Source organism: Phaethon lepturus, unplaced genomic scaffold, assembly GCF_000687285.1.
Source record: "Phaethon lepturus isolate BGI_N335 unplaced genomic scaffold, ASM68728v1 scaffold7829, whole genome shotgun sequence".
Lineage (NCBI taxonomy): Eukaryota > Metazoa > Chordata > Aves > Phaethontiformes > Phaethontidae > Phaethon > Phaethon lepturus.
Window position 1 is genome coordinate 8,236 of NW_010565528.1, and position 24,901 is coordinate 33,136.

At 38.9% G+C, this 24,901-nt stretch overlaps 1 protein-coding gene across 1 annotated transcript; it reads left to right on the top strand.

Annotated features, from left to right (window-relative positions):
- Window positions 1-2,970: 2,970 nt before the first annotated feature.
- DISP1 (dispatched homolog 1 (Drosophila)) lies at window positions 2,971-20,802 on the top strand. Its single transcript, XM_010295213.1, has 9 exons — window positions 2,971-3,096; window positions 3,524-3,566; window positions 3,844-3,976; window positions 4,624-4,653; window positions 7,509-7,632; window positions 8,897-9,024; window positions 9,459-9,556; window positions 11,647-11,744; window positions 17,155-20,802. Exons 1-9 carry the CDS (start codon window positions 2,971-2,973, stop codon window positions 20,797-20,799), a joined length of 4,425 nt encoding a protein of 1,474 aa, XP_010293515.1. The 3' UTR covers window positions 20,800-20,802.
- Window positions 20,803-24,901: the final 4,099 nt, after the last annotated feature.

A 24,901-nucleotide genomic window follows, 5' to 3' on the forward strand; every position in this document is an offset into this window, starting at 1 on the left:
GGTGCGTCTTTCTGCAACGCTTCTACTGCGTTCAGCTGGGGGTTCGTAATGAACTGCTTGGTGGCAGGCGATGGTCTGAAGAAGAGCGATGCTTCCTCAGCGAGGGCCGGTTGCAGCTGGGAGGTGGTACCTTTCAGCCAAGGCTGGAAGCTGCCTTTGCTACAGCGAAGCACCAGAATCAGCTGGATATTGCTGCCGGGAGCGCAGCTTTCTGCTTCCCTTAGCCGCTCTCTCCCAGGAACGAGACAGAGGAGAAGCACCCGTACTGGCAGTTTGGGATTTATCTGTGATGCTCTTTGTTGTTTCCTTACACCTTAGAAGGGGCGTGACAATCCCAGGCACTGCCTCTGTGCCCCACGCCAGGGTGGTAGCCCCACGGGCATTAATTTTAGCTCGAAGTCTAACTGTTTTGTTGTTCCTTCAAGGAAAAAAGGGGAAAAGCCCTTCTGCATCTCAGCTCTGGTCTCTACATCTGCACACTGTGAAACAGAGATTAATTGCATCTAAGTGGCATGAAATAAATCAGAAATCAGATGTTTAGCCAGGGCAATATCCAGAATTATAATAGGAATTTAAAATGTTTTAGAAAGGTATTGTTTGGATAAGGTAGTACAAACGTATGTTTTGGAATGTATTGATGCTTTTTAGTTGGTATTAAAAAAACAGTTATTATCAATGTAGGCAGCAATGTTCCTGTTCAAAATCATACTAATAACTCTTTCAACCTTTTAGGTTACTGATAGATGCTAAGACTTTTTTTAAATGCTGGTTGCTCCACGACAGGTAGAAAAAACTCTTCAAAATATGCTTCAAAACACAGCCCATTTTCCTAATTTTTGATTTCATGGCTACCTTCTGCAGGGTTTCTTGCACCTGCTGAGGAAGCAGCTAGCGTTGCTTCCTCGTGGTGTGAGGCAAAGGTGGTTACTTAAATTGATACCTCTCTCACAACTGAGGTTTGTGAAGAAAAAGATTGCAAAAGAATATATCTAGGTACTTTTATTGTCCTCTGACACGTTCAGATTTGTATTCCCCTGAAATGCATTAGATTAATAAAACAAATGCACTACAAAAACAGTAAACCATCCATAATTTTATTATTAAGTGTTAAATTCATTTGGAAGGGTCCCATGCTGAGGAGCACGCTTGTGAGACATTGCTTTGTGCCACGTAATGGTCCGGTAACATGAAGGTTATAGAACTAGATTTAGTAAGATCTTATGATTTCCAAAAGCTTGCTCTTCATTGTGGTTCTTGAAATGAGGACCGAACTCCCCTCTCTGTTATACTCATGGCCAGTCTGTTAACTTCCATGAGAAAACTCATTCGGTGCTGTAACTGAAAGGCACCTTTGGCTTTGTTGAGAACCCGACGGCGGGACGTGCCCGAGTGGCACGGTGTGTTCCCCTTCGCAAAGCGAGGGCACTAGTCGTCGTCTTTCTCGGGCTGAGAAAAATGTAAAACAATAGTATTTTTTTTAACACATGTGAACTGCCCCTCTTTAGGTTGGTATGTACACAAAGGTACAAATGTTTTCTGTTACCTCACTGTTCAAAATATGGGTGGAAATGCTGAGGGTAAGTGCTTATTTATCTGGAGAGGTGAATATTAGAGCTGTAGTAGTCCAGTCCAAACGGGTGCCCTCATCTGTCCTCCTGATGCTCTTGTTAGTTCCTACAGTAAACTTCTGGATGTTATTGCAATGCTTTTTAAATACACCATTCCCCCTTTTCACTGTGTTGCACAGAAGGCTGCTGGTCAAACAAATACGTCTGATGTTGAGAAAGCTTTAGGGTTTTTAACCACTCTAGCTATCCTTCCTTTATGTGGTTCCTAATTGCGTGGTGCTCAGTTTACGCCATTAGGAAAGGACAGGATGAAGCCAAGCATCTGTTGAATAGGGGCTGAGACTTGCAGTAAATGGTGGTAGAATAAAGCCTGTCCTTTTCTTCCCCCTTCCCTTCTTCCCCCTTGGTGCGCAGTCTGTATTAGATTTTAATCAGTGACTGTAATTTATGTAATAACTTGGTTGTGCTAGTTCCGTCACAAACAACTGTGATTGTCACTTTCCGCTATCAAACTTGTGAGAACTAAGTACAGAGGTAATTTAATACACAGATCAGTTTGGCTTTTGTCCCAGCACAATTATGGAATTCACCGTTTCTTTCTCATGAAAACTGATGAGGATTTTTTTTTTCCTGTCTAGACTTTTTTTTTTTTTTTGAGCTTAGTGGCGTTATTTAAACTGGCTAAATGGAAGTATAATAGTTCAAAAATTAGACACAGCAGTGTTAATTAAGTGGGAAATATCTGCTTTTGCCATGCATTTCTGTATTTTAGAGCATAACTAAAGAATTTTGGGGGCATAGTTTTCAGGGATAACTTTTCCTATTGACTGATATAATAGAGTCATCACAACAGCTGCAAGGGATTGGTTACACTGCTGGAATTCACCCGGGTGGACACAGGTTTTTTTAATGCATGCTTTTCGAAACAAAACAGTTTGATAGCAGGTGTGACCTTTAACCCTCCCGAACTTTGAAGAACTTAATCATCATCATTTGTTCAGCACTGAATATATTTCGCAGGTGGAGGAAACAGAGGGAAATGTACTTTGGTTTTGATGGGAAAGGGGGAGGATGAGGAAGGGTCGTGTTGGTATTTTTACCTCTTTTGTGTAAACCAAATTAGCTTCAGTTAATTTTTGAAAGTTCTATCTAAGCAAATTTTACATTCTGTTAAGAAAATCTGTTTTGACATATGGTTACAGAGACATAAATGAAAGATAGGTTAAAGTTTGAAGAGGGATTTAAAATGTGCACGTCTACTAAGATTTTGCATGCAGAAAAGGCTGAGCGCGCTGTGGAAGGGGTGAATATACAAGAAGATACACCGAGAAGGCGCCCAGAACGATATCAGTTACATGGTGGTCCTTCCCAACAAATGTTTGTCTCAGCTTTTTGAGGACAGATGATTCTGTGGCAGCTCTGTACCTTGCTGTCCGAGCAAACCCTTGTATTTGGGGGCTTGCGTAGTGATGTGGACACGGCTGGCCGGGTGAACCGGCTAACCCTTTGTAGAGTCGTGGAGATCCCAGTAAGGATCGTCTGAGGATACAGAAGGCAATTTTATCTGCCAATGTAAACCTGAATTGTCATTATAATTATATTAATGTCATTATATTAATATAATGTCATTATATATTAATCAGTATAAACCTGAATTACAACAGCCTGTACTAGTTGTTGTCCTTGGGTGGCTGTTGGTTGTGCCAAGTAGTTGTATGGCATTGTTGCTCACGGTGAGGTGCATTATGGCACAGACAAGAATGGAACTCGCTTTCACAAGTGACTGAACATACAGAAATGCAAATCTTTACCAAAAAAAGCTAGGAATACGTTTGAATCACCATATTAACATTTAACACATGTGGATTTATGTCCTCTAATCTGTAAAGCCAAGAGTCAATGCTGCAATTACAAAAATCTGTTACCTGTGTAGCTTTGTCCCCGTTTTCATACAGGCGCGGAAGCACGCATTCAGTTTGCACTCTCCGTTGGTGCCGAGTTAGTTGATGAAAGGACTTGTCTGTTTAAGCATTTCTCTTAACACGGAGTCCTGTTACTACTAACTTCAGATTCAAGTTTAGTGAGTTCTGTCTTCAGTGCCTACTTTCTTCTTTCTGTCTAGCCTTAGCTGAGAAAAGTTGGTTTTGTGGTTGAGGCTGTAGATAGGATGGCGAGAAGTCCCCTGAGCCTGCCACAACTTCTTTTCAGCCTCGGGCAACTTACTGTTGCAAAATCATTTCAGAAATGAGTTTATTTGGGTTTCTGTACTTTTTAGCTGCTGCTGAGTCTGTTGTTCTTGTGGTCGTACTAGAAGTTTTTTGCATTACATGTAAAATTGAGTATGGTCAGTACCTCCGACAGTCAGATTTGTGCATTTTGGACTACAGTCAGAAGGTTGATGACTTTTCGTAACTTTTTGTGGCTGGATTTAACAGAAAATCCTTGTCTCTGTGTTTCCTCAATCCTTGAGTTACTGCAACTGCAGATTGGTTATTATGCTTTTCTCCTCCAGCTTCCTCATGGCTGCTAGGAGCAATTTTTACTGCTACGTGCAACCTGTGGGCATTTCCCAGTTAGCAGCTCTCCTGCTTTGTCGGGTTGGAGCGTTTCCAGGCAGCGGTGAATTACAGCTGATAAAATTTTGCTTTTATACAATTTTTACTTCTTATAACAGTTAAATTAAAATGGATTTATATTTCTTGAGGAAATAAATATATAAGCTTTATATTTCTTGATGCAATATTCCATCATAATTACATTTATGTGCTGTATTGCTTGAGACACATCATGAATGAAGATGAAGAGTAATCCCCAAAATCCCCAAAATTCTACTTTTGAAAACCCAGCTGTCTTTGTAGCTGTAATTATTCTCTGAATTACTTGTTTGCAAAGACTCAGTTGAATATGATTGTATGCCTTTTAAAATTATTCATATTTTAAAATAGTTGATTTTTGCTATTTATTTGCTTATCCATGTATGGGAAGAATTAAACAAATTGGCACATGCATGTATATTTCATATATTTTCAATTACTCTCTTTTTCCATCCTTCCAGGCCAGCCAGACCATTCAAGTTACCAAAAAGGTAAGGTCTGATACTGTCACATGTGAGGTTTGCAGAATCATAATGGCAGTAGATGAGGTGATGGCAAAGCTTTTATTCCCGACACAATGCAAGAGTAAGGGATGTTCAAGGAAAATAGTAGGCAATCAAATTAAAACAGATTAAAAAAAAAAAAAAAGTTGGGGTTTTTTTTGGTTTTTTTACGCAGTAGGTGGTGAATTTCTGAAATTGCCACAGGAGATTGTGGAGGCAGATAGCCTCAGCAAGTTGAAACAACCTTTAGAAGAATTGATCTGCAGTGGATCCCTAAGTAAACACTGGAGGAGGGAGCCAGGGACATGCTCTTTAACATCCCTAATCACACACCTGTGAATCCTGGGAGAGCGGGAACGGGATAGACCACGGAAAGTGGCCAAAGCCACGTGCTCTGTTCATGGAGAGACAAGTAGTCTCTCCATAAACACTGGGCCAGAATTTTAAAATCTGTGCAGATTTCAGTGTTCCTTGTCAGATATTTTTACAGTATTTTCAGGCAAGTGGTCATTTACATAGAATCTAAGTGAGGGCAGTGGCTTGCTTTTCACAGAGAGAATAAAAAGTAACTAAACTCTTTTAGTGGCTTTTTAACGGGTGAAAAATAAAATAACTGCCATCTGTTTAGCCACTTACGCTGGGTTGGGATCGGGGCTGGCTCTAGGCAACTTGGTTGGAGACAGAGCCCTCAGCAGCAGCAAATGATGCTCAGATAAATAAAATTAAAACATAGCTTGCTTAGTCCTTTGTGATCTTCTAGCCCAGGGCAGCTTTGCTTATCTGAATTTCAGTATGTGGTACAAGAAACAGGACAAATTTGCAGGTGTAAACCAGCACTGCTTGCTGTACATGGCTTATTAACTTGTTAAACACTTCACCCAGGACACCGTTTCTTTTAGAGCTGGTGACTGAAGAATTTAACCATTTTAAGAGCTGCACAAGTGAGAATGGAAGTGTAGAGACAACGTGTCAAAGCGGTAAATCTGGCACTAGTGATGAATTGGAAAATAAAACTTTTGGGTATCATTTTTATGACTTCAGAGCAAATGCCTCTAATAGCTAGTCAATCTAGCTTGGTGTTTATGAAAACATTTAGTCCTATAAATAGGAAAATTCTGTTAGGTCATTTACTTCACTTCTACTTTGTATGCTTGCTCATTTGGCAAGCTGCCCCTTTGTGATTCACTTTAATAAAAACTTGCACTTCAGATTGCTTTTCAAGCTTTTGCTAATTAACCTCTTGTGTGAGAATGTAAGAATTATTCCACATTTACCTAATGGGAAATTGAGGTACACCCAGCACTTTGGACTTCCTTGCTCCTTAAAGCTGTACTTAGACCCCTGCCCATACCTATTTCCACATGCTACGGAAAGTCAGCAATAAGCTTGCTCACTGCTGTTGATTTTACAGTTGGAAAACTGGGAAGCTGTTGCTGGGGTGGGGAGCTGGGCATTACCTCCCTTCTCTAGCCATGGGACAGAAAATTTCTGTGGAGCCAGTAATTGAGTTGTGATTAGATCATGAGTTGCCCTGAAAATGAAGAAGAACCATAATTTTTTAAGACAATATGTAGAGAGAGCACTCTGCTGTCAACTTTCATGTTCCGTTGCATGTTAAGGAGGAAGTAAGAGTATAGACCTTCTTGATCAATATTTAGTGTGTACAGAGACAATTGGTACAGAATGATTCATAGTGTTTCATTTTTTTTTCTAATGCCTTTTAAACATTATGGAACTTTCTGTACTCTCAGTGCTCCCAAGATTAGACAATGTTGCCCTTGAAACATAAACTCTATGAATTCAAGTCTTTACTGTGAGAAAAATTATTAAGAAGATTTCTGTGTTTCGTTTTCTTTTCTCATACTCTTCTGCCTATTTAACAAAAATAATTTATTAGAATGATGAAAATCAGATTTGCGTATAAAAATTCTTGCACTTATAAAATTTAGAATGAACTAGGAGTTCCAAGGATAAGTGTTACAGTGGAAGACTAAACAATTAATGCTGATTATTTTATGTATCATGTCGCAACTCCCTTGCACCTTTGATTTTACAACAAATTTTATGAATCATTAGTATATAGGGTTTGAATATTTCTTTTTAAATGTAGAGGAAATGTTCTCTTTTGGGTTCTACTTCAAAATTGATTTCTCCTCTCTGATATTTTTCTTTAAAAAAATTAAGCTTTCAAGGCAGAAACCGTGATGTTTTCTATCATTAAATTTTTAACAAAACATCTGTTTTTCTAGTGGTCCCCAACCATGGATAATATCCATGCCAAAAGTTAAGTATAAAGTTAAGAAGAAAGTATTTATATTAAAAAAATAGTGTTCAGTCTTAAACAACAGTTTTCACTTCACATATGCTTTTATATTGCATTTTTTTAATGTAAAAGCATTTCATGTAAATTATTGCTATGACAGTTTTAAATACTGAATAGGTACTAAACAACCAAAGTATCTATTTCAGTAGCCCATAGTTAATCTCCTCTGTAGCAGCACAAAGAGAATCTAAGATACAGCCTGCGTTTTTGTCAGAATCCTGGGGGAAAAAATAATAGTCTGATATGAAAAACGTTTCTATATAAGAATATATATATCTTCAGTAGGGAGATTTGATAGAAAGCGGGGGTGTTTTTTGTTTTCTTACTTAAAAAAAAAAAAAAATGTGGAAATAAAATGTTTCCGAGTGGGTTTCCACCTATGTGTGATAGCTAACTTAATTTCACGTAAAACAAAGAAAACAGGTCAGTGTTTCAACATGGTTCTTTAGAGAAGTATGGATTAATTTTGTGTGTAACTTTTATTTCTGTAACCTCTTTTTCTCTGCTCCTCTCCATGTAGCTATGCTGCGCTGATAGCCGACTGGCCCGTGGTGGTCCTGGGCATGTGTACTGTGTTAATAGTGGTGTGTGCGCTGGTTGGAATATTAGTTCCAGATCTTCCAGATTTCTCTGATCCATTGCTGGTAGGTAAATATTAATCATTAATTAATTGTACTGTCAAATAAGTATTTTTGGTTTGCTGGTTTTTCAGTGATGCAAGTACAGCAATTGATATATTCCTCGTAAATTGAGATCTGCCCAGAGGAAAAACTGACTCTGAATGTGCTTGGAAAGGTTCCCTGAACTATGAATCTGTTAGGGCATCAGTTTCCAGAGAGATTCGATTGGTAGTAAGCTTGCAGAAGCAAGTTCTGTCTAATGACTTCACGAAAGGAATGAGGTGGTAAAGAGCCTTGTAATTCCTCTAATTAAAAAAAAAAAATAAATCTTGATATTAGAGCAGCTAACGGTGATAGAAAGATGCTTATCTATCTGATGTTTCCGTCAGAGAGTGTTATCCGCTAGTTGAAATTCCTTCTGCATTTTGCTATTGACAGCTCATATGTCCTTTAACAGAACTGCTGTACATTGAATAATGTAAATTCATCCCGGTTTTAGATGTACAGCAGAGTACAACACAGACCATAAGTTCTACATCAGGTTTCAAAGAGTGAGGGCCAGGATCTATTAAAGGAAAGGGGATTCTAAGTGCCTTCTGGGGATGAAATGATATCCATATTGAAAGACTGAAAGTAATTTTTATCAGATTCTAGTAAATACTGTGCTCATTTCTTACTTTTCATGAGCTGTCTTCCCCATGAGTAGCTTTCATGACTTTTATTGAAAATTTAGTATTTAGTTATTATCCTCAAATAAAAAGATACTATAAGTTCCTGTAAGTTATTGTTATTTATATTATAGTAGCATATACCTGTACATACCCATATGAATTGGACATTTCTTGAAAACGGCCGAATTACTAAAATTGTTTCAGTCACTTTCAAGATTATTTAAAAATTTGCCTTATTCTTGGAGAAATAGAGAAGATATACTTCACTGTTTTTTAATCATATTTAATCAGTAAAGAGTGATAATTGAGATACAGAAAAGGACTTTGTAGAACACCCTTGCTCTGAAAATGAAGTGTTGAACACTTGATAGACTAAATCATCATCACTTCTCAGGGAGAGAAGTAGTACATGCAAGAACTCTTAATCCCTTGTCACTCTATACAGTTGGTCATTATTTTGTCTGACCTGTCATAAAGCATTTTACCTTTAAAAGTAGATGCCTGGAGAAACTATGCTTCATAATGAAAACTATCCATCACTTTGATCATGTTTCCACTTTCCTGTTTGAGCTAAAGAATGAAAAGTATTAATGGAATTTTGTAATGCTCTGTCTTAGGGTTTTGAACCAAGAGGGACGGCCATAGGACAGAGATTGGTCACATGGAACAACATGGTGAAAAACACAGGGTACAAAGCAACGCTAGCAAACTATCCTTTCAAATATGCAGATGAGCAAGCTAAAAGGTATGTATTAAAAATACATTTTATTTTATTGGGTTTTTTATGTGTGTACATGGCACTTACTCTAATACCCTCTGAAGTTAATGTATATACTGCCACCGATTTCATATAAATATTTAATCTGGTCTTGTACAGTTCTTAAGGACTTTCACATAGAACTACGTATTTCCCACCACAAGCTCTTTAAAAGAATGTATCATTTTAGTTATCTCTTTGAATTGTGGATGGTTTCAGTACTGGTCTCAGTGTAGTTTCCTTTGAAGTCTATAATAACAAAAAATTCAACAAATGTTTCATTTTTTTAATACCAAAGTCAAGTTGGTAAAAATATGTGTTTTTTTAATACGTAAGAGCTATTAAGATGTGTGGCTTGTTTGGATACTCCTTTTAACAATCTCCTTTTTTAAGATAAGGTAAAACTGTTTATTCTGTTTTAGTCATCAAGATGACAGATGGTTAGATGATCACTACGAAAGAGAGAAGAGGCAAGCGGACTGGAACTTCCACAAGGATACCTTTTTCTGCGATATTCCAAGTAAGCGGAGAAATGCTGCAAGGAAGGCTAAAAACTTCTGCCAATTGAATGATTTCTGAGCTCTTCTGTATGCCTTATTAGCAAAATATTTTTTGCTTGGTATATTCACAATAAGCACCTTCTCTCTGCATGTAGAAGTCTTTGAAGAAATTGGGCTGAAATGCTGTGTTCTATTGGCTCTTCCTCAGAAGCAACTGTGTTTACTTAAAGTGCTTCCTTTAAGTGGTGCCGCTTCCTGTACAGATTTGTATTAGTTATTGGAAATGCTGATCATTGTAAAAGCAGTGTTTTGTGTATGACTATAGAGGTAACACTTAATTCTCACTAGGGAAGAGTTGTGTTTTATCTGTGCCACTAATGTACCTGTAAAAAAAATGTAAATCAAAATGCTTTTCCTGTATATGTCCTAAAAGACATACACAGGTCATACCTTGTCCAGAATTTAGGGGTTTGTTTCGGAGGTAAAAAAAAAAAACAACCGCCACAAAAACTACACACACAAAACCCAAACAAAACACACCCCTCAAAGAAACAAAAATAAATTAAGAAAAAAACCAAAACCAAAACCCGCCTTAAAGTACTGAAGACTTACGAAGCTGTCTAAGTTAAACTAGAGGACAGAAAAGACAAAGAAGTCTTTACTGACTTTTTACAAGGCATACTGCAAAACTGTGATAAGTCCTGTTCTGGCAGAGAGCGCGCATTAGCAGATGTAGATCTCGCCTTTATTCATATAATGACCTGGGCTCTTTTGCAGCCCCTTCAATATGTGAGGACTGATAACAGAGCACAAAAACATAATTGTGAAATTATTTGTTTATATTACTTGATCTGAGAATGCAATGACCAGTAAAAACCAGGGTGGAAGACAGCTTTTTTTTTTATTATTATTATTACAGTATGGTCTGACATCTAAGTGAGAGGATGTGAGCAAGGTCGTCATTTCTGTTCCTAGGAGCAGAACCAAATTAGACTGAGCAGATCTCACATAAGGATGAGGAAATGTACTCGAAACTCTACTGGGCATTAACTGCAGCTTGAAGCAGAATTAACTCCTCTTATCCTGCCTGCTGTTTCTGCATAGTCTCATTCTTTCCACTGCTGTTTCTGCGTAGTCTCACTTGTGGCAGTCATGAAGGAATTGTGCTTCTATGGGAAAGTTTGCCAGTCCGTTATGTAGAGAAAACAGCTGATTTCCTCTTGAGCCATATTTGTCATTCCTGGTCTCTTTCTTTGTCTGCTTCAGGATCAACAGATTTCAGTTTCTTTGATCCTAAGGCACGGTCAGAGATCGTAAAGCTCTGCCCCTGAGTCTTTCCATTACAGCTTTGTGAAAGGCAAAAACTCTGCCCGTTCACAGCAGTGGGAAAAGTGCAGCCTTTTGGGTTTTGGAATATTGTAATTAACGTCATAATGTTTCATAACCCGAAGTACCATATGGCATTACGCAGTACCATATATTTGTGCTGGTATATATGTTTCCCTTGTTAGCTATGCATAAAGATCTCACTTCCACTAATAATTATTTTCTTTCCTAAAAGCTGTCTTCTAATACATGTGATTTAATTTGTAATTTAAGCGTCTAAACTGTAGAATTCTTAAAAGTGGCCTCAAGGATATCACAACAATTTCCACTGCAGTCATTTGCTTCTAAAGCAAAAACATTCTTGTAGAAACAGCTTTATAATTATTATTTATATTCCCAAATGACTTACTAAATCAGCCTTTGATTACTGTTATGTGTGCACTGCCATTATGCTGTGCCAAGAATTTAATAGTTTGCTGATTAGATCTTTTGATTTTTATTTGTTTGTCATATTTCAGAAGATAGTTTGCTTGAATAGAAGTGTGTAGAGCTTCTAAGTGGTATATAATATTGAAGATGCTATATTTACTATAAGCAGTTTAAGGAAACTGAAACTTTAATGTGGACTGAGTCTTACAGATAAACAGCTCATCTTGAAAAGGGAGGTGGATTCCCATGACCTGACAAAGATTTCATCTGCATCACTGGAATGGTGGGATTTTGTCTCAGTCTTTGATACCAGACACACCCAAATAATCCATAAACTCCCCTCCTGTAATTTCAGGTGATCGCTATTCACGAGTGGTGTTTACATCAACAGAAGGAGAGAATTTATGGAATTTGAATGCAATTAAGTCAATGTGCAATGTAGATAACTTGAGGGTAAGTAAAGATGGCATTTAATTTTTTATCTTGCATATATGCAGCATGTATTTGAAACTTTGTTTTGCTGCCCGTTGCCATCCAGTAGCATGTGAGAGGACTCACATTGGTCGCATCCTTTTCAAATAGTCAGCATGCAGACGAAGTTAAAAAACAACTTTTAGTTTGTACAATTAGATTATATAGAGGAATTTGGTTTTGCTACTAATACTGGCCAGAATGGGGTGGAGGAGGGTTGCTTCAGAATTTTCTTCACAGAAAGGACTATCTTAACTTTTGCTGTGTGTTTCCTCTTAGGATCTTAGTCCATGGATTTTTGTTCTTGTTTTCTACCAAATAATTACTTTTCTTTTTGCTTTTTCACCTCCAGGTGATCTGGCTGCATCCTCATAGCGCATGCAGTTTTCTCTGACAGTCAGTGGGTCACTCAGATATTTTATTTTTTTAATCTTTTTTTTTTTTGTCATAAGAGAATAGGTTGGCAGATGGACATCAAAGGAACATAGTTACAGTAGGTAGAAATAGAGCCCAATTAATAAGATGGGGATAGTGATACTTTCAGAGTAATATTAATATTCTCTTTAAAACTGGGAAAATGAAAGAAGACATTTTGGCCTTGTCTGTCTGGCCCCTTTGTAGTTTTTCTTGGCTTTCCTTCTACTCAATACCTTGCATAGTCAAAATAACCACTGTAATAGCCAGCTTCAGAGGCTGCCATAGCTTCTTTTACATGTGTTAGAAGATAATTTAGCACTCGGAAATCAATGTCCGCTTTCAGCTGATGGAAGTTAACTGACAAAGGCTAAAATAAAGTAAGCATTCAGGTGGTACATTTGTAAAATATAAGCTTGTCACTTGCTGGATATGAATACATTTTTTCCTTTGAACTGCTGAGTAGCCATAATTTTTTGTGTACTGGTGACTTTGTATGAAAATAAAGCAGTATGTTTTTCTTCTATGAATAATGATCCATTTATTTACAAATTTTTCTCCTCCAAAACGAAAATAATCATAAATAATCAACATCATACTATACCGCATTTATTTCATGAGGAATATTTTCATTATTAGATTTGTTTATCATTGCCTTTTAGACAACTGTATGAATTTAGCGAATTCCCAAACTGTTTTCCCTAAACAGCTGGCATTTGCTTGCTTAAAACATTGAGTAGTGAAACACTGTATAATGAATCTCCTTTGGCAGGCTGCATTTTGTCCTTGTTGACCTCTGTTGGTGTAAGTGGTTTTTGTTCTCACGTGCTCATGAAACGTTCCTTACTTCCCCATCAGAGATTATTGCACCAACAGGATGGCTCATGTGATTACCCTTTATCTTACATATTATATAATTATTTAATATATAATGAATATGTTATATATTTATATTATTTATATATTTGGCCATATTATTTATTTGTATATTTATTATTTATTTGTATTCTTCATCTAGTATATATTTATAATTCGATAATTATTATAATTCTCTTATAGTTAAATCTTGTATCTTATATAATTATCATATATACTATTTTTTTGGTCAAACATTGGAACAGGCTGCCCAGGGAGGTGGTGGAGTCACCGTCACTGGAAGTTGTTCAAAAACTGTGTAGACGTGGCACTTCGGGACATGGTTTAGTGGGCATGGTGGTGTTGGGTTGATGGTTGGACGTGATGATCTTAAAGGTCTTTTCCAACCTTAACGATTCTGTGATCTTTTTCAATGAGAATGAGCCAGGTGAGCTAAGTACAGTGTTTAAACTAACCCAGCTCAGTTTTGAATGAACTGAGCTAGGGAATAATCGTATCACCAGTTCAGTCAGGAGATACAGTGGAGAATCACCTTTTACAAGGGTAAAAATTGAGAATTAGGAAGGAGATGCTAATCTGTGCATTTAACTGTAGAAGCTTAGTCACACAGACAGCTAATGCAGGTAAATCCCAGGTAGTATAGATCATTCCAAAGCAATGAAGTCTGAATAAAAAAAGAAAAATATTTCTGTATCACAGAATAGAGACACTTTTAATTACCTCTGAAGAATAATCTTTGTAATGGTTTCATTACTCCTGAGGCATTTTTCTTTTTTCCCCCCCTGTATGCACACTTTGATAATAATGCATTGTTTCAAATATTGCTTTACTTTCTGAGGTGAGGATGAAACTACTTCAAAAAAACAAGCACCACACATCTTTTATCCATAAAAATAGCTCTTCTTTGCAATAAGAACACTTAGAAAATTAAATGTTGGCTACTTCAGCTACACCCACAGTTGTGTAGATATTTATAAATGATATTGTTGCAGGTAGTGTTTCTATGGATTTTTTTTGTAATTCAGGTATTTACTTAAGAATATAGTAGTCAAACATCTCAGCTGAGCAGAACGACAGTGCATCGTGATAGCACATGTTAGTAGACGAAACAAACTCGTATCGTTAGGTTTTGCAATTATTGCTGGTCTATATATGTAAACTTACAATAAAAATTAGATAGTCAGGGCTCAGAAAGGGCTGAGTGAAATGAATGTTCATTAATTATAATTTTTTTCAATTCTTGTTACTTACAAGTAACATGTCTAAACCATTTTAACACTTTCTAACAATTTCTAAGCACTTCTAACACTTCTTAGAACTCATGTAAGCGCTGCGATATGCCCCACTTCTGAGTGCTGCTTTCTGCCGGCAGCCAGTCCCTAGAGAATGCTGACTTGCGCCGCAGCTATCGGAAGGAATTGATGCCTTCGGTGACCTTCTCTTCTGGCTGCGGTTATTTTTGTTGTTGAATTCATGCTTGTTTTAGGGCCACGATTCCGTTGAAGTAAGTGGCAAAGCTTTCTGTATTCAAAGACAGGAAAATCAGACGCTATCTTCTGGAAATGCAAATCTTGGAATTTACGTATTTTGATGATGATAAGCAGGATTTCAGCACCAACTAGTATTTGCTTTAGTATGAGCTGACAATATATCCCCTATGTGTTAATTTATTCCCGTTTGCTCGTAGCTACTTTAACTATATGTTTTACTGACACTTAGGGGCTCCATCCTGCAGCTGCTCAGCATATGCTAATCCTATAATCTTTCTGGAAACATTATATACAGAATAACTATAGGAGGTGTTCTAATTTTTTACGGCTTGGATAAGAATAGCCCTTTCTTTCCCCTGTTAATTGCAGAATGCTTTCCCTGTAAACCGTAAAGGGTTATTTTATGAACTTCAAAGACTGTACGTGATCTCCTCAGACCGCTTCCCCAAAACCGTGTATTTGTGGTCCTCAGTCGCTGCCTAGATGCTCTTTGGGCAGATCTGCCCGCCGGCGCAGTGTGTGCGCGGGTCGCACGGCTTAGTTCCCCGGCTTGTTCCAAAATAAATGAAAATGTTGCCAGTGGCAGACCGAGTCTGGCAACAGCAAAATGGCCTTTTCAGTTCCTTTGGATCACCAACAAAGCCCAATGCTACGATATGTTAACATTTTACGTAGTATTTTAATGAGCCATCCAGAACTGAATTTTGTGTTTTAATTTCTGATTTCCAGCTGCCAGCTCATGTTACTTTATCGTTGGCAGCAGTCACTTTACCAGTGAATGTTTATGGCCTGCAGCAAGTGTTGAAGAACAGCATATAAACCTCATTGTCCCATCCCAAACTTGAATACGTAGAGAACTCGATACAATCCTTTCCTCCCAATTTGCCTATTATTTCCTCATAGGATTAACCTGGAGATGTGCCATGAAAAATACAGATATGCTATTCCAGTGCTTCCTTTTATTTAGCAGGTTGTTCAGTTTTTCCTGAGCCTGCATGTGTGAGTGTTTTTATCTGGAAACAATCAAATGTGAATTATCCTGGTTTTTTGGAATGCCAGTTTGTTATTGTTCAGAAACTGGTTGACAAAATTAAGTCCATATTAAAGCTTTTATAACTGCCATGAGAATCCCCAAGTGCAGGGTTTTTTGTCTGCATTATAAAGGATTGCTAATAATAAACCTGTGCAATTTTGTTTAAAAAAAAAAAAAAAAAGGCAAAGTGGAATATTTCAGATCACCTAAATTTAAAACATACATGGATAATGGTTTCGTGGCGGAATCCTGTAAACTCTTAATCATATGGCTTTATTAATGTGAGTGTATTAATATGTGTTTATTCTGCGTAACTGAAATTTTACATGTATCTAAATATTTGAAGGATTAATTCTATTTTGTCACATATAACAAGCCAGAAGTTCTGGCTTTTAAGACTTAGATTCCCTGCACTCTATCAAGATTGAGTTTTCCCAGCTTGAGAAAATTTCCCTGCTCTAACCTTGTTACTTAAGAGCTTGAGTTCTATTTAATAGATAACTTTCAATTTTGCCTATGGCAATTATGGCAGTTTAGCCAAGTCGTGCTCTTACTGGCTTCAACTAAATCTGGAATATTCTTGAAGTGAAAGAAGAGTATCCACGTAAAGGGTTAACACTTACTTAGCTGAGGAGATTCCTCAACCAAAATAGTTAAAATTGCTATCATTTTTGTAAAGCTCTGGTAGGAGTTCCTAGGCTTTGGGCAGTCACTTGAGCCCACCACAGCAGTCCTGCCCCATGACCCAGCCCTGTGCCCTCTCTGCCCTCGCCACTGGCTCCTTGTCCCCGTGACTTCTCTGGCCTTGGCTGCTGCTGCATCTTCCTCCACTCCGCTCCCGAGTCAACTCTTGGGACTTCGTCCCACGGTGGGTGCAGCGTTGGGAGGCATGACCGCTGTCTCTCTGCAGCAGGACTTAGTTTGGGGTGCCATGCCCCAGTGGAAGCATCTTGCGCTTGTGCCTTGGAAAGCCGGCATGACTCGGGGCACGCAGAGCCTGGGTGGCAGGCTGACCTGGCTGGGGGAGATGTCCGTCCGCTGTCGGAGTGCCTAAAAAAGACTCATACAGTGAGGGTGGTAGAAGAGAGGTCAGATGATGGAAGTTGTTGTAAGGCTCTCACATCCTTCCTTTCTGGATGGTAAGTCCTTGCCTCTCCTAGGAACTTCAGTACCTGATTCCAAGCAGAATGAAACTTCGTTGATGTGTGGATGAGTGTTTATTTTCAGGAGTACAGCATGAGGTAATAGGAGAGAGTGAACAGTCCTCACTCGGCGGGGGGCGGAACAAATGTCCTCAGTGCATCTTCAGACAATAGAATTACAGTATTCTTAACGCTGCTGCCATTTTCATGCCACTGTTACAAGTCAGTATACTGATTTACTGCTGGTTTAGTCTGCTGCATGTAAGAGGATGCTGATCAAAAACAAAGTTTGTGGAAATAAGGATTTAAAACGTTAACACAGAAGGGACTGTAAGCTGAATTTTCATCACTTTGGGATTTTTTTTGTGGGTGAGTGTTTCTACTAATTCAGACTACTACTTTAAACTGGATTTTTTGCCCTGCCTGTCTTTATACAGATCAGATCCCATTCCCAGTTTGGCGATCTCTGCCAGAGAGCCACTGCTGCTTCGTGCTGTCCCAGCTGGACACTGGGCAACTATATTGCTATTCTAAACAACCGGTCATCGTGTCAAAAAATTGTGGAACGCGATGTCTCTCACACCCTAAAGCTGCTTCGCACATGTGCCAAATACTACTACAACGGAACCCTGGGGCCGGACTGCTGGGATATGAATGCCAAAAGGAAGGACCAACTCAAGTGTACAAACGTGCCTCGCAAATGTACCAAGTACAACGCTGTTTACCAGATCCTTCACTACCTAGTGGACAAGGATTTTCTAAGCCCAAAGACAGCTGACTATGTCTTACCAGCTTTAAAATACAGCATGCTCTTCTCTCCGACCGAGAAAGGGGAAAGCATGATGAGTATTTACCTAGATAACTTTGAAAACTGGAACGCTTCTGATGGTGTAACAACCATCACAGGGATTGAGTTTGGAATAAAACATAGATTGTTTCAAGATTACCTGTTGATGGATACCGTGTATCCTGCCATAGCCATCGTAATTGTTTTATTAGTTATGTGTGTATACACAAAGTCCATGTTTATCACGCTGATGACTATGTTTGCAATAATTAGTTCTTTGATTATTTCTTATTTTCTCTATCGGGTAGTATTTAATTTTGAGTTCTTTCCATTCATGAATCTCACTGCATTGATTATTCTTGTTGGGATTGGAGCAGATGATGCTTTTGTCTTATGTGACGTATGGAACTACACAAAATTTGATAAACCTCATGCTGGAACCTCTGAGACAGTGAGCATCACATTGCAGCACGCTGCTCTTTCCATGTTTGTCACGAGTTTTACTACCGCTGCTGCCTTCTATGCTAATTATGTCAGCAATATCACAGCAATCAGGTGTTTCGGTGTTTATGCTGGCACTGCCATTTTGGTGAATTATGTTTTAATGGTTACATGGCTACCTGCTGTAGTTGTATTACATGAACGATATCTTCTCAATATTTTCAGTTGCTTTAAGAAACCTCAGCAGAGGGTATACAGCAACAAAAACTGCTGGACAGTGTTGTGCCAAATGTTCCACAAGATTATTTTTGCAGTCTCAGAAGCATCCAGGATATTTTTTGAAAAAGTTTTGCCATGCATTGTTATCAAATTCCGATATATTTGGCTTTTCTGGTTCCTTGCCTTAACAATTGGTGGAGCGTATATTGTGTGTGTAAATCCAAAGATGAAATTGCCATCATTGGAGCTCTCTGAGTTTCAGGTCTTTAGGTCTTCTCACCCATTTGAACGATATGATGCAGAATACAAAAAGCTTTTTATGTTTGAACGTGTCCACCATGGAGAGGAGCTCCACATGCCAATTACAGTAATCTGGGGTGTCACACCTGAGGATAATGGTGACCCTTTAAATCCTAAAAGTAAAGGAAAGCTACAACTAGATAGCAGTTTTAATATCGCTAGCCCAGCTTCACAGGTTTGGATTTTACGTTTCTGTCAGAAGTTAAGAAATCAAACGTTTTATTATCAGACTGAAGAACAAGATTTCACGAGCTGCTTTATTGAAACCTTTAAGCAGTGGATGGAAAATCAAGACTGTGATGAGCCATCTCTTTACCCCTGCTGCAGCCACTGGAGCTTTCCATACAAACAAGAAGTTTTTGAATTGTGTATCAAGAGAGCTATAATGGAGCTAGAAAGAAGCACAGGGTATCATTTAGACAGTAAAACTCCAGGGCCTCGCTTTGACCTAAATGACACCATCAGGGCGGTGGTGTTGGAGTTCCAAAGCACCTACCTCTTCACACTGGCTTATGAGAAAATGCATCAGTTCTACAAAGAGGTGGACTCATGGATATCAAGTGAGCTTAGTTCTGCTCCTGAAGGTCTTAGCAATGGTTGGTTTGTGAGCAACCTTGAATTTTATGATCTTCAGGACAGTCTTTCTGACGGTACTCTGATTGCCATGGGTCTTTCAGTTGCTGTTGCATTTAGCGTAATGCTTCTTACAACTTGGAATATAATTATAAGCCTTTATGCAATAGTTTCAATAGCTGGAACTATTTTCGTCACTGTAGGTTCTCTGGTTCTTCTTGGATGGGAGCTAAATGTGTTAGAATCTGTCACTATTTCGGTGGCTGTTGGCTTATCTGTAGACTTTGCTGTTCATTATGGAGTGGCTTATCGCTTAGCGCCTGACCCTGACCGAGAGGGAAAAGTAATTTTTTCTTTAAGCCGTATGGGTTCTGCTATTGCAATGGCTGCACTGACTACTTTTGTAGCTGGAGCAATGATGATGCCCTCTACAGTGTTGGCATACACGCAGCTTGGCACTTTTATGATGCTTATAATGTGCATTAGTTGGGCTTTTGCAACGTTCTTCTTCCAGTGCATGTGCCGATGCCTTGGACCCCAGGGCACTTGTGGCCAGATCCCACTACCAAAAAAATTGCAATGTACTGCCTTTGCTCAGACCTTTTCAGGAGCCCAAGGAGGCAGAGGTCAAAATAAATCACATCCTGTTAGCAAGTATCAGCTGGACTCCCGAAGTCAAAAACCAGAAATGGAGCATGAGCACTATGAGCTTGAGCCTCTGGCATCACAAACCGGTATCTGTAACCCTGCAGAGAAAGTGACTTATGAAGAAACTCATATCTGCTCAGAGCTCTTCAGCAGCAGGCCCCAAAACACATGCATGCCTGTGCATTCAGCCTATAATAGTGAAGTGAGTAAAAGCATAAAAAACGTTGCTAGTTCAGCTATGCTACAGACGTCTATTGACCAACATACCATATGCCCAGTTTTCTCTCAGAACAGGCAGTGTAGCTGTCCCGACGCATATAAGCAAGTGGCAGTGAAGTGGAGTCCACACTCATGTCAACAGTTAAGTGATACCTTCTGTTACCAGTGTTCCCCTTCGCCAGGAACTGTACAGATCCAAAGCTCTGTAGCTCCTATAAATGCTTTACAGCAGACCGCCGACGGTTACGTGCACCCAGTCCAGCATGTCCTCCACTGCAGTTGCCTTCAAGGAAGGCTCAAAAGAACGATGACGCAGAACACTCTGCCTAAAAATTTTTTCCTCCAGTCGGTGCAGCAGTTTCAGGCACATCAGAGAATAAATAGGACAGATCCACATGCTCATCAAAACCCGGAGGAAAACGTAAGAACTGTTCCAAAGATGATGAGCTCCTCACAGTTTCTCTGCCGAAACGCAGGACCTCTCCTAGTGCATTGCTCTGAATATGAGAACAGTGTATCAAATAACCAAAAGGGATTCTGTCAGCAGACAGACAAGTGTGTTGAAATGGGTGGTACAGAAGCGAACGGGGTTGAAAGCAAGAAAGCCTCTCTGTCAAAGCAGAAAAAGAAAGCTGAGAGCAAGATAGATCAGCGTTCTTTGCAGCATGACCGGGTTTTGAAGCCTGACCAAAATGATAAAAAACATCTGCTGAATAGGTCAGTGAGAGAGGCTCGCTATGAGGGTTGCCGCGAAAATTCACACTGTTGTAGCAAGGCTATCACAGTGAAGTGCAATTCTGTTGACTGTCAAATGCCAAACATCGAAGCCAATGTGCCTCCTATGTTAATGCGCCCAGAGCTTTCCAATGAAAGTTTGTTAATAAAAACACTATAATAAATCTTTCATTTGGCAATCCTGTGTTTTTCTTTTAAAAATAAGTTTAAAACACTAAAAAGGAAAGTCCTGAATAAATATGAATTATAATTTGCATTTTGGAATGAAAAATGTATTTTATAGAACAGTAACATTTATACATTTCATAAAGCCATTACATGTAGTAAAACCTGATGTTTTCCAGAATGTTGTTTGGTTTTTTTTTTGCTGTAACTCTTAAACTGGATTATGCTTAATTCCGTTTTTGTCCCAGGGCATTAGAATTTGAATTCTTCTTATAAAGCATCTCAAGAAATAAAGCATAGCGAGGAGACTCTCCCTTTTCTGAAGCCAGGGCTTGCAAGATTGGTAACGTTTGGGGCGGACGGAGATTGCCACATTTTCTCAGTACGTCATTTACCTTTATCCTGCCGCTGCCTTGGCAGGCTTGCGTGCGCCTTGAAACAGCGGCAGGACTATAACTGGGTTCACTCAGGATTGTCTGAAAGGCCAGCTCTGCAGGGTAGCCTGTTTTGGGAATATTTTTAACCCTTTATCCAAGAAAAGGTCTTGGAGGTCAACAGCACTTGCACTGCCGTTGTTGCATATCTGCGTATATAGTGCAGCAAAAGATTTAAACTGCCTTTTCTGGCAGTTACTGTATAGTCTCACCATTCAATACCAGAGAATACAGGTGGAAACAATAGTAAGTGAACATTATTTACTTCTCAGTGATGACAAGAAAAGTATAATTAATGTGTATGACTTACGCGTATGTAATCAGGAGTTACAAAATTGGGCATGAAGTGCCTTGCAATACTGAACTTTCTTCCACAAAGTATGGAAATTAAAAGTAAATCTACTGTGCAGAAAGGCATAGTTAATGCACATGTTCTAGACTTATTGTCAATAGTATCAGATTAAATCAATTCAAAAGGCTCAAATACATAAATTGAAATATTGTGCTCCGAGTTTTCTTAGAGAAGTTCCATGATGTAGTTACAAATACTGAACTAAACCACGTAACCAAGACATTGGTTTTCAGACATTCTATGTGTGTAACTGCAGAGATTAGCCCAATGACAGCTATGGTTTGGTCATGAGAATACTTGGCAGTCTCATCATTCAGGGAGAGTGGATTTGAGAGCTGGAACTGTGTAGTACATCAGAATTGATACGCACCTTAATGACAAATCTCTCTTCATTTAATCATTTGGTTACGCTGATGATGTTGAGTTACTTTACACAAAGAACGGAAGATAGATTTCACGGACTGATGTGGTATCATGTACTTGGTGTGTTATGAACCACTGGAGGAAAAGCCTGGCTTTTTCTGTTCTAATGTTCATGTTGAAGGGATGTGGAAGATCAGTATCGTATGACAAACCACTTTGGTTTGTCTGGGAGCAGTGATGTTAGTGCTTATATATCCCAGCGTCTGGAACAGAATAAGAGGGTGAGCTCTACAGAAAAAGCTAAAATGGTTTTACATGGCTTCAGAAGAGTAGCATTCTTTCTTAGATAGAAAATAAAACTCACTTTTAGTCCTTTTAAGACTCATAACTCAGTTTAGAGCCAGACTGTTTCTACGTGTTTGTAATGAGAGCAATTCGAGGATTTTCTGTGCACTGTAGAGGCCATTAATTATAAAGAGCTAAGACTTGCAGTGCTGGCAATCTAAAGAAATGAAAAGGGGTAAGAAACAAACTGTGCTGTTGCTGTTGCTATGGTCCAGGTGGTCTTCCTGACCACCGCACCTGCTTGAGTGCCATTTCTGTGAGGGTTGTGTGTAACACGCTAAGCAATAAATCGTGCCTGAAATGAAAACAACGTTATGATAGTTTAACTGACCTGCGGTCGGACCTTGCCAGAGCAGTGTGTAATGCTTATGTGGTGCCTGTCACATCAGCTGTCATTCACGGAGAGACATGGGCCTTGGGGGAGGTCCCCAGCTAATGCATCTATAGAACATAGGACATTTTGAGCTGGTGAACTCAAAATGGAGGTTTTTTCTAAGCCAGCTTTCCACAACCGCATTCTGTGTAAGGAAACCCCTTTCGACTGCTTATATTAATAACTGCCTTTATAATGGTGAGGTAAGCGATAAAGATTAATGTTGTATTTTCATTGAGGTTTATATGTTCTTAAAGGCTGATATGGGGCAGATAAGGAGTTGTGACGTAATATACTCCTAGAACAGATTAAAATGAGCTAACGTACTTGGCTAGCGAAGAGTATCACTCTTGTATTCGCCTTTTGTGACTTTGCCATTTTCTCCCTGCTAACAGCTCTGTTCTTTCCAAATCACTTAGCTGGACAAGGAGTCATCATTGAAATAGCCAAGTTTAATATTTATGTATATAGCACCACTTTTGTGTGTGTGCAGCATCTCTGTCAATTCAAATCTTAACAAGGACAATGACATCCTACTGAGCACCTGAGAGTTGCCAGTGATTGCCGAGTCCCAAGGGAAGCTGATGAGCCTAGAATAACCTAATTTCCATTAACTATTTGCTGAGGTCCTCCCTTGCACTGGCATCGCGTAGTGAATCTGGAGGGTAAGAGCCCTACCGCTGGCACTGGCTAGCGCTTCTTCCATGAAGTGACGTGGTCCTGGCTTTAGAAGTTGTAGAGTTTCATTTCCATGGATAATCCATGCTGGGGTATTTACCCACTTGGGCAGGGTATTCGGTAATTGTTCTGGAAGAGATGACACGTAGCTCGGGACATGACAGATGAGCTTTCTGCCCTTTCAAAGTCTAGGGAAGACTTTACTGTAACTTGTACGAGCAGCAAGTCTTTAAGGTTGGCACCTCTTTGATTATCCAAGGGAGAAAAGAGAGACTTTATGTGGGAAGCCAGTGATCTGTCTGTGGCTCTGAAGTTGCTAGTACGCTTTCTTCAGTAATAAAGAATACAAACCCAAATCTTCTTGGGAGTGGGATTTGCATCTGAGACCAACTCTCTCAAATTTACCTCACCCAGGAAAAAGAAAAAATTTATTTACCATATTAGATACCTTAGTTGTCTGTACTGTCTTTAGGGTCTGTGTTTTTTAGATTACAATCACATTTATAGGTAATTCAGTGATTAGTTCAAGAAAAGATGGTACAATAAATTACGGCAAGTCCTTTAAAATATTACACCAGGCGCAATATATAGTCACTCTGAATGCAGCTACCTCCTACAAAGTACTGGTAGATGGGTAAGTAGCTGGTATAGTAATCTAAAGGGGTTTTTTAAGTTTCTATTTCATTGTTTGTGTTTTTAAAGCAAATTAAAATCCATCTTTTTACAATCATCTGCAATCAGTTTAATTTGATCTTATTTAACTTCTGTGGAAGAATTGCTTTGAAATGCTTTGGACTGGGAACACTTCTAATTTTTCCAGGTGGGGCCCTGGCAGTCAGTCCAAGAGAGCTCTAAAAATACAGGTTGACAAATGACCAAAATTTTAGCACTGTAAGAAATGTCAAACGTGATCAAAATTGAATATATTTTATTTATATAGAGATTGTTATACTACTTAATATAGGTAGCAGATGGGTGAGTCAGGCCAAAATCACACTGACTTCATTGAACTGGACCTTAAATTTTTTCCACATGCTGGCAAGCTATATTAAATTTTACTTCTGCCAATAGTATCTGAAGTGCCTATACATCTAGCATTTGATTTACAATGGTGTAAAATGGAGTTGGGACACCATACTACTATGTATTGTGTATTCCCACAGCGTGAAACAGCACTTGCCTTTGCAAAAAAATCTCGGTCTATATCAGTATGAGAGACTGCAAAGAAAGGCAATAGCTTCTCTGAGTTCATAACCGATCTCCACAGACTCCTGAATTTGGATCTACTGTCGCTATCGCAGAACTACCCTCACTTTAGTGTTGTTGTCCTTTGCTTGTTCTGTACATAGTAGCGGTCTGGCGTCAGTCATTCTGCCTCTGTATATCTCACCGGTTCTCTCACTTTATCAGAATAAGGTCTCTGGGGTGTGGAGAGCCTGTAAAATAGATTGTGCACAGCTTAGAGAGGCTGAAGTTTTTAGGTACCATCGTGCTATAACTTCTGAATACTAAGTGGTCTTACACACCGAGGACTCTGACTTTTTGCTCTTTC

Excerpts from the sequence above, each read along its gene's own strand:
- DISP1 (XM_010295213.1), top strand. The coding sequence starts at position 2,971 with ATGATTCTGTGGCAGCTCTGTACCTTGCTGTCCGAGCAAACCCTTGTA. Across the intron at positions 7,633-8,896 it reads ATTTCTCTGATCCATTGCTG|GGTTTTGAACCAAGAGGGAC; the intron begins GTAGGTAAATAT and ends GCTCTGTCTTAG. Across the intron at positions 9,025-9,458 it reads GCAGATGAGCAAGCTAAAAG|TCATCAAGATGACAGATGGT; the intron begins GTATGTATTAAA and ends ATTCTGTTTTAG.